Raw genomic sequence first — 10,684 nt, 5'->3', positions numbered from 1 at the left:
GCCCCGCCCCCTTACCACACGGCTCCAAGCGGGAGGACCTCAGGCCCCACCCGAGCCACGCCGCTGCAGTGCTGTCCAGGGCCGCTCCTGGACGCGGCACGCTGAGGCGATGGGGGATGGGGGAAGGCGGAGGCGGGGGAGCCTCCGACATTCTCGTGGGGGCCCCTGCGAGGCCTGGGGCAAATTGCCCCACTTGACCCCCCCCCCCCGGGCGGCCCTGATATTTTATTGTGTGCGAGTGCCTGTGATTTACTCTCTATCCTTTTAATGTACCCAAGAATAACAAATTGTGATCCTAGTTAGACAATTCATTTGTTTGTTCTGTTTTCTCAGTAATAATAATAATTAATAATACTGAACCCTCTATTAAATACAACAGTCTGAGGCTGTAGATAAAGAGTGCTTATGTTATGCAAGGCACTTCTTCTAAATTCTACTATGGTATATTCCTTACAAAACAGACTGTCTGCGGCATCAGAACAGCTGCAGTTGTTTTTAATTAAGAACACACCGAATCTGGAATAATTTGGATTTCTCCATCAGGGTCCTCAACTCAGTCTTTTGATCTAGCCACTTGTGAACCAAATTACTGTATTGTGCATGAGTGTTATCTTTTTACTATGTGGGGATAGCCACAGTTCCCTGATGCATCTTGCTTGGCTGGTCGACTCTCTCCTTTATGGCAACTGATGTTTGTGAGTTAGTCAGCACTGGCTGCTGCAGAAGGATGTAAGCAGTGACGCTCTTGTGGAGAATTGCCTTCTTGCTGGTACGGATTGGATAGTGCAACTGATGGGGATTACACAGCTCTGGGTCAGAGTTACTCCGTATTTGGTACCAGTGGAGGGAAGGAAGCATTTCTGTGTAGATGGGCTTTAGTATTTGCCCTTTAGAGGTGGGCGACCAAAACGTAATTTTAAACAGTCCTCTAGACTGATATGATGATTTTAAAAAGTATTCACACCAATAATACAGAAATGACAATTTGTGGTAAACACAAACTGTTAATACGTTGGAAGCAATTTACTGTTGGGTTCACCACATGGCGGTTAGTTCGACTCTGTGTTGACATATGACCGCACACAAGTCAAGATAATATATACGATGCTGATAGCAGTTGTACAGGAAGTGGATGTAGCTGGCTTGTAATGCTGATATGCTCTAGTTGTTGGTTGAATCCAAGGTGTGTGTGTGTATGTGTTTTTTACAATGCTATCAATTTTTAATGTGCTGCTGATCTAGAAGTGAAAATTCATTACTTTAGCAAAATCCGAACTGACAGCTGGAAGTATTAAACTTTCATATCTTGTTGGAGGACAAAATTGGAATCATTTTACTCTGCCTGGAACTCAAAATATTTTAAATTAAAGAAGATAGCTTATGATGACTGTCTCACTTTCAGCTGGAGAATGTTAGGGATATAAGAGATCATATTGCAAACACTCCTTTAAGGAGAAAGGAGTGGATGCACTGTTAAATATCTTGCACCAAAGTCTGCTTTCAGTTGCATCTGTACAAGTCCACTGAAGTCAATGGATTTGCAAAGAATTGATTAAACTTTCCAAAACAAAACATCACCTCTGAGCTGACAAAAAATAAGGAATTTCAACTCAAAGGGCATTTCCTCCTTTGAAATCATAAGTGCTTGAGAACGGGAGTGTATGATGGAAATACCTTCTCAGTCCTAATCATATTTCACTCCTAGGATAAGATGAATAATTTTACAGCACGTTTCTTCATGTTAAGAGGTTTAACATTTATTTTGTTAAAACTTTTAAAGCTGTTTTTTTCCACTTCTAAAGAATACTATGGTAAAGCATTGCATAGGAAGAGGTGCAAATGGTCCTGATCCTGCAAATGCTTATGCATGTGGGTTATGCCATGGAGTTCAGTGGGACTACTTCAGTGAGTAGAATTACTGAGGTGCTTAAGTTTTTGCAGTATTGGGCTCTTAAGTTGTAAGCTCCTCAGGGCAGGGACTGCAATTTCCTTTGACTAGTACAATGCCAGTCACATTGTCATGCCTTAACAAATAGTACATTTCCTTTTTTCACAAAAATAAAAGTCCAGAATTAACATTACAGGTGAAGGGCAAACTGAATATTTAGAATTATATAATACGTGAACAGTCTCCTTTGAGGAGATGACTACAAAGGCAGTAGTAGTTATGCAGACAGTTTGGCATGTTTCAGGAGTCTGTTCACTTCATGTTTTGTCAAAAGACATCATTCTTGATAAAAGGGGAAGGGAAATCATTAAATACTGGGGAACCAGTCCAGTCCAGAAGTCACTGGGCTGTTTTTGAGCTTTCATTCATCATGTGTCTAGAAATAGGTGAGAAGATTTGAGGGATAGGCCACTTGAAACTTTAGTCATTTAAATCTCTTCAGTCTTTCTGGATTAATTTTACTAATTTAATGGAATGGAAGCTACTGGCTTTTATCATGCTCATCATTGTTTTGTCTTTGTTCATTGAAAATGCATCTTTCAAATCCTTATCATGGATATAACCTTGAAGACCCTAGCCAGTTTCTAGGGACTAGGAGAGACCTGTAGAAGACATTGTGCTAGCTGTAGGGAGGGATGAGGAGGGACTCTTGGCTTAGAGCCAGTTAAGACCACTTACCATTTTTTGTGAACCAAAAATGTTTTTTCTTCAGGTTTAACTTTTCTGTCTTCCTGGAGGTACTTTTGAGGCCAAGTTTTGAGACCACCTTTCAGTGGATTTCCCTCTTTGCACCTACAAAACTGCAGCCTCAAAAAAATCGCAAGTGCAAAATTAAGCTTGCATTTTGCAGGTGCTAAAAGGAAAGGCTGGCTTTTGTAAATCTGGCCCTGTATTTGAAAAACACTTCCCTAAAGCTTCTGCTTGGAAGGGCATGTAGAACATGCAGCAGGAGGAGCACTGCAAATGTGACCCACACTGTGAATCCTTGGAACTTGATACTATATAAGTAGTCATGAAACATACTTACCAGTGCCTAGTTTAAAGCAAGAGATTTTCATTTGTGAGCAGGAATTTTTCTCTCATTGCTGGTTAAATTGCTACTTGTAAATTGCCACTGTGGGGATCGAACCTGGGATCTCTGGGTTAAAAATCATGAGCCACTACTACTTGGCTCTAGGACCAGATCCATTAGGTTGGAGGCAGTAGTATACTCATAATCTCTTTACATAACCTAGACACTAAAGAGAGTAAGAGCACTAAGCTGTGTTAGTGTGGGTGACATAAATAGTGGAAGCACAATCTGCTGGTAGAGTAAGGCAGTAGCAGACAGGATTTGTGGGTTCTGTTCTCAGCATGGCCACAGACTTGTGTGAATTTGTACAAGTCACTTATCTCTGTGCCGTAGTGTATCATCTGTAAACTGTTATAAAAATTGTCCATATGGAGCCTGTGCCTTGAGGTACTTCTGATGAAAGGTGCTGTTTAAGTCGTCATGGTGGTCGTGGTTGCAAGGTTCGTCCTTTGTGTTGTCTTTGAAATTATGTCTTATTGGCCATAGAATGCCATCCTACCAGCTAGTTTTTTTTCACAATTTTTGGATTTTTATTTTGTTTAGCTGCTCATGTTTCTCACCTGGAGAATGTGTCTGAAGAAGAAATGAATAGGCTGTTGGGGATAGTGTTGGATGTGGAATATCTCTTCACCTGTGTCCACAAAGAAGAAGATGCAGATACAAAACAAGTTTACTTCTACCTGTTCAAGGTAAGATGAAGATGTTTCTCAAAATGTAACATCATACAATTGTATTTCTGCAACTTTAGATACACATGTAGCATCTTGTCATATCTTTCATTCTTTTGTACTTACATTAATTTTATTGTCCTAATGGACCATTATGTTTGTATTGACTTAGACAATTTGTAGGATAAGCTCTCCTTTTTCCAGGATAGTAATAAGGTTTTTAATTTTGGACTAGATTCTGCTACCCTTATGTTGCACAGTACCTAACTTCTGAAGTCTTCCCAGTGATTTCAGAGTCTGGTCCCAAGTCAGCACCCATTTGGTATGTATTTTCTTTCCAGCCATCAGCAGCATCTTCCTTAATTACAAGTCAGAAGAAGAGCCAGTTGACAATGAAGCTACTTTAGCTGTATACTCATGGTCAGAACAGCCTTTCTTGGTGCATTTCAGAGGGCAAAGCAATTAACTCTGAAGTTAATTTAGCTGCAAACTTAATTTATTACATATACTAGCAAATATTTTAATAATAATAATAATAATAATTAATATGTTGTACCAGTACACATTTCACTGACTGTCAAGTGTTTATATAAAGATGTTAACCATTTAAAAATAAAATTGTTTTTTGATAGCTTTTGAGGAAATGCATCTTGCAGATGGGAAAGCCTGTGGTAGAAGGGTCTTTGGAAAGCCCCCCCTTTGAGAAGCCCAGTATTGAACAGGTAAAACAGAACATGATAATTTCTGTGAACAATGACCCTGCTGCAGTCCACATGAGTGGATTTGGGCAATGTGTGAATATTAGTTCCCTGTATCATTTTGAACAAAGGTGAATCTGAGGTTTGCATGAAGATGATTTCCTCTCCAGCCGTTGGGAAGGGCACTGTGTTCAGTTATTGAATTATTTTCCATAGTGGTAGCCGTGTTAGTCTGTATCCGCGAAAACAGCGAGGAGTTCTTGTGGCACCTTAAAGACTAACAAATGTATTTGGGTATAAGCTTTCGTGGGCTAAAACCCACTTCATCAGATGCATGGAGTGAAAAATACAATAAGCAGTGTATATATATATATATACAGCACATGAAAAGATGGGAGTTGCCTTACCAAGTGGGGGGTCATTGCTAATGAGGCCAGTTCAATTAAGGTGGAAGTGGCCTATTCTCAACAGTTGACAAGAAGGGATGAATATCAAAAGAGGGAAAATTAGTTTTGTGGTGCTAAGGAGGCCGATGCAATCAAGGTGGATGTCGGCCATTTCCAACAGTTGACAAGAAGGTGTGAGTATCAGCAGAGGGAAAATTACTTTTTGTAGTGACCCATCCACTCCCAGTCTTTATGAATTTGCAAACTAGACACCATAACATTAGGCCTGAATAAAGACTGGGAGTGGATGGGTCGGGTGAGGTGGAGTGAGGGCATGGCCTCGGGGAAGGGGTGGAGCAGGGGTGGCAAGAGGTGGAGTGAGGTTGAGGCCTTGGGGGAACGGGCAGAGTAGTGGCAGGGCTTCAGGGTGAAGCAGTGGTGGAGCACCCACTGAGAAAAATTAAAGTCAGCAGCTGTGGTTTAAATAGTAGACTCTCTTAAAGTACCTTTTTCATGTATGTCAGGTCTAATCTTTGTTTATTTTGGTATACTTGGCATTTGAAGTTGAGGAATATAGCACCGGGGTGAAATCCTGGTGCTATTGAGATCAGTGCGAGTTTTGCCATCGACTTCAGTGGGGCCAGGATTTCACCCCAGCGTTACAAAGCAGAAGCAACTGAAAGAAAACCAACAGTAGTTGGTGCCTTTATGAATACATAGGTGGATAGAGAAGATACACAGAAACTGCGATTTTGATTCAGCAAGATACATAAGCATGTGCTTATCCTCAAACACAGGAGCAGTTCTGTTAACTTCAATGAGACTGCTCACGTGCTTGAATACTGTACTGAATCAGGGCCTGAATATCTTTCAAGCAGTCTGTGGCTTAATGGGAAGTATACTCTTTTATTAAATAGCCTATTTTAAACTGGCACACTGTGTAAATGTTTTTGAGTTTAGCTTATCATAACTCAGTAAAATAACACTCTTCACAGTGGCATTCCTTGTTTTTTTAGGAATAATTAGAGTATACGTAATGTTATGTACTAAATTTCTTATTTCAAAAAATAATTAGTGTACGTAATGTTATATACTCCTAATCCCTAAAATATACATTTTGTACAGAACTTCTTTTTTTAGTAGTAAAGCATTTTAAGTTTTCCTTTTGGTTAATTGGGTTAAGAAATCTCTACAGGTTGATATGAGGGGGTAATTCTCTTTACAGTTTATTCGGAAACGATTTCATGTCAAATGAACAATATTTTCTGGTAAATTCTGGATTGCTATAAAATAAAAGAATCTAAGTCACACATTAAATTTGCTAAGGCCGCAGTGCTATTTTTTGTTTGTAAGAGTATGAATTGTGGCAGTTTATTTTAATGACACATTTTAATTATCTTTAACTGAGTGTTTATTAAAGGGGTAATATAAAGAGTGCAGTGAAGTGATGTGCATACGCAGTACGGGCAATTCATGAAGAAATAACACACTGTATAAACAGGAGTAAGATGGAAGTACTCCAAGCTCCACCCACAATTCAAAAGTAGCTGGAAGTTTTTGCTTACATGATCAGGAATTAAATATTATTAATGATCTCTCTCCTTAAATCTTCATCTGTAGTCTTCAGCACTAATGCCCATCGGCACTGCTAGTGAGGTGTGTCATTGGTGGGTCTGGGAGTGATGGGGACATGCATGCCACCCTTTTCCCCTCCGTGTGGGTGAGGAGGAGGGGAACGGGGGATCTTAGGCTCCCACTGGTGCCTCTCTTCCCTCTTGGGGGCAAGGGGAGTGGCTTGGCTCAAACAGTGTGTGAATTCTGAGCCTGTCCCACCCTCCCCTGCTGCCATTGGATGATTGGGATGAGGACAGACCCCTTGTTTGGCTCTCTCCTGCAGAGATGGGGAGAAGGAAGGAAGGGTTGTTTCTGCCCTCTGCTGATCCCCTGAAACCATTTTGGCATTGTTCTGTCATGGGGATGATTGCAGGAAGCTTACATCTCTCCTAGAGCTATTGCTTTAGTCTGTCTGCTGACACCAGAATGCAGAACTGAAATGGATTGCCGTAAAAGGATGTCTTTTCAATCATAAGGAATAGAAACTTTTTTTCTTAAGTGAAAACTTATATTTTGCAGAAACAGGAAAGTGTTGGTATGACTCACCAATGATTGGGTTGGTCTGACCCTGTGAGTTTAATGAATCCACGACTACATGGCACACATACAGTATTGGGGGATACAATCCAGAGACTTTGTTTCTGAAATGCAGACTGCCACCACATCAGCTAACACGTTGATGTATATACTCTTTTCCGGCTAATGCCAGAAGATAGTGACACAACCACAAATATTTAATCAGATCTGAATTCCTTCCAGCAGAAAACAGTGTTACACATACATACTACTATCTGACATTTATATTGTGATAACACCTAGAGGCCTGAGCCAGGGCAAGGCTCCATTGTGCTAGGTGCAGTACAAACATATAATGACAGCCCTTGCCTCAAAGAATTTACAATCTGTATCTCTAGGTCGGTGAAGCAAACAGTAAGTGGGCTGAGAGTGGACAACTCAGTAGCAGACGGATTGTGCCAAAACATTCTGCTAAGTTTGCATGCAGTTCTGGCCAGTCAGTAACAGTAATCACAATTGGTCAGCTGGCTAGTCCTTCTCAGATGGCAATACCCTAGCTAGGGTGACCAGACAGCAAGTGTGAAAAATCAGGACAGGGGGTAGGGTGTAATAGGAGTCTATATAAGATCAAGACCCAAAAATCAGGACTGTCCCTATAAAATCGGGACATCTGGTCACCCTAACCCTAGCTAGTATGTTACATGCTTTTCTCAGTCCCATGCCTAAATCTCAGAGCAGTTAATTTCTAACAAGTGAATGTCAGTTTACAAAGAGTACAGCATGGTCATCAACAAAACTGCACATGTGGGGCATCCAAGAAAAAGCGCATGACCTTTCCCCAGTAAAAGTTCTATATCATGTGAAGTAAGAGATTTATGTAGCGGTTTATACCCCTTATTATAGGCCAGTCGCTAGAGGGAAATAGAATCAAACACACTTGAGCAGGCATGACTTTCTATTTAGCAGAACCAATACTTTAGTTATACCTCTGGCAGGAGCAAATATTTCAAACGACCCAATGTGTATTTTCTCTGTGTTGTAATACAAGTTCTGTTATATATAAAAAAAAGTTAGTAGTGCTCACAGGAAAGAAGGTTATGCCTAAATTGTTAAATAATCATCACTTTCACCCTCTGTTTTAAGGGAGTGAATAATTTTGTACAGTACAAATTTAGCCACCTACCATCAAAGGAGAGGCAAACGATAGTTGAACTGGCTAAAATGTTTCTAAACCGCATCAATTACTGGCATCTGGAGACACCTTTGCAGCGAAGATTGAGATCTCCTAATGATGACATTGCTGGCTATAAAGTGAACTATACAAGGTAACTATGTTTCGCTTCAGTTTTCCCTTTCAGAATATAGGCCCTGATTCTGTAGCTAGATGCACCAACAGAGATTTCTTACAACCATTGTCTTTACCTGTAGACCTACTGGCTTCAATGAAGTTCCATGCTGTCATAAGAGGCCCATGCTGTCACTTCTATTTACAGAATTGGGGCTGTATTTAATAATTACTCTTAATCTGATTGGATGCTTAGTGGAATGTCAGGCTTCATTTCATGCACTTTAAGTTCATGAAGCTTGTTGTTTAAAAACCTTTTTAAAAAATTTAGAAATCTCAAAGCCTCTGTTTCAAACTAAAGTATGAGAAATGTGCAAATTAATACCATCTTTAAAGATTTGAGAGCCAACTGGTTACCTGGCATTATTAGAGTCCTTAAAATGAAAATTCATATGTATATTTTCACTACTTCCATCAGAATTCTAAGGAATGACTTATTGGAAAAAACTAATATATTTTAATTTCTGTAAACTTATATTTCTTAAAAAGTAGTATAGTTGCTTTTTGGATTAACAGCAGAGGTGCTACTTAGTCTTATATAATAACAAATGCTCTAAGGAGGGGGTTAGAAAGGACTGCAGTTCAAGATCAACCGAGCTCTCCATCCTTACACTGATAATCTTAATTTTATCACTTTTACAAAACTTCAATTCCATCAGCTGTATTAAAGAGGAAAGGCAAAAAGTGTTCAGATAAAAAATGAATGCTCCTAAGTAAATAAGAATCATTGGTATCATAATAGACTACCGTATTGGTAGTCCTTATTCCCCCATCTGTGATGATACATATTAGCGTGTATAAATGAGGGAGTATGATACCACATCAAACTTAAATCTTGATTATAAAATTAACTGTTATGCTGCTCTACATAGTCAAGTTTACTGCTGCTTAACCCCTTCAGTGCCACAATCCATCCCGTGGAGAGATGTAACACAAAATGCTGTATTTTTATATTGGTCTGCTAATAGAGTATAACAAAATCCTTTATGGAATGAGTCACTTGTAAGTTAATGGAAAAAAGGAGAATATTAGGATGAGATTTAGTGAGAGAAAGTGACTTGGAGAAAGGGAGGGATGGAAAGTTTAGATAGTTTTGGTCAGTCCTAATACAAAAGTGACATTCCTCCTGCACATATGCTATGATAGGGTATGTCTGATATGCTCGCTCATTCAGCAGCAAGAGTGTTTTACAGGGTCTGAAGGTTAGAGAGAGTTTGGGAAGATCATGAAAGGAGTTACCCATTTTTCAAAGAAATGGCAGACCATGCAAGTGCTACTTTGCTATATGTGCAGGGGACCTAATCTGGATTTGTATAGTCATTTAATCTTCTTTTGTTGCTAGTGGTTTTGACACATCAGGTTATTCCCAGGTAGAGGTAATTATCTGGCTTTTTTGCTGCAGGTGGCTGTGTTACTGCAATGTTCCCCAGTTCTGTGACAGTCTACCTCGATACGAAACCACACAGGTCTTTGGGAGAACTCTGCTACGCTCTGTCTTTACTGTTATGAGACGGCAACTCCTGGAGCAGGCTAGACAGGAAAAAGACAAGCTTCCTCAAGAGAAACGAACACTAATCCTCACCCATTTTCCAAAGTAAGGAGTAACTGCTCATCTTCCTTTAAGATTGTTAACTAGCAATATGCAATTTTGTCTTGAGATGCAAAAATGCTTGTTAGAACAACTAACTGGTTACATCTGCAACAGAAAGACTATTTACTCCGATGTTCAATGACACATAGATGTTACACCAGCCCTCTGCTGTCACTTGCACTACATGTAGTCATTTAGTATATTCATACCTTCTAGTTATATTTAATACAGTGGCTGTATCTCTTTGAGATGGAGTTTTGTTTTATACGTGGGGCTGTTTTTGTTGCCAGAGGGGTTGCTCTCACTTTATACTGGAATTTATGATTGGACACTGTTTCTGTTTCTTTTTCCTTTTCTTTAGACCACATAAGTATCTAAGGGCAAGTCTACACTACTGCGCTATGTTGGCGCAGCTGCATCGTGTCTGGTGAAGATGTGCTATGGCAATGGGAGAGTGCTCCCCTGTCGGCATAATTACTCTACCTCCGTGTGAGCTGGAAGTTATGTTGGCGGGAGAGCATCTCCCACTGACATAGCGTGGTGTCGACAGCACTTTAAGTCGATGTAACTTGCGTTGCTCAAGAGGGTGTCGTTTTCATAACCCTGAGCGATATAAGTTACATTGACTTAAGCGGTAGTGTAGACCAGCCCTAAGTAGTACAATAGATTCGTTCTCTATTAGTTTGTTTAGCTCCGCATCTTTCTATGCTCTCTCAGACAGAAGTTAGTCAAATAAAAGGTATTGGCTCATCTACCTTGTCTCTCTCAGCAAAGAGCTGTCAAATGCTAGCATGGATTAACACTAACAGGAGTAAAGAGCAATATAAACCCTCCTTGGTTAGTAAG

The 10,684-nt window shown here is 40.0% G+C and overlaps 1 protein-coding gene across 1 annotated transcript in view; it reads left to right on the top strand.

Annotated features, from left to right (window-relative positions):
* The window catches only part of KAT2B (lysine acetyltransferase 2B), a 54,954-nt gene that overhangs the window by 11,546 nt on the left and 32,724 nt on the right, over window positions 1-10,684 (top strand). Inside the window, exons 3-6 of the mRNA XM_024197360.3 lie at window positions 3,564-3,709; window positions 4,321-4,410; window positions 8,046-8,227; window positions 9,650-9,841. Of these exons, the coding sequence (XP_024053128.1) occupies window positions 3,564-3,709; window positions 4,321-4,410; window positions 8,046-8,227; window positions 9,650-9,841 (610 nt within the window). The remainder of the gene's footprint in view (window positions 1-3,563; window positions 3,710-4,320; window positions 4,411-8,045; window positions 8,228-9,649; window positions 9,842-10,684) is intronic.

Source organism: Terrapene carolina, unplaced genomic scaffold (assembly GCF_002925995.2).
Source record: "Terrapene carolina triunguis isolate 2854851 unplaced genomic scaffold, T_m_triunguis-2.0 Scaffold84, whole genome shotgun sequence".
NCBI lineage: Eukaryota > Metazoa > Chordata > Testudines > Emydidae > Terrapene > Terrapene triunguis.
The sequence above is the reverse complement of the archived record's forward strand: the minus strand, read 5'-3'. Positions and strand labels throughout refer to the sequence as shown.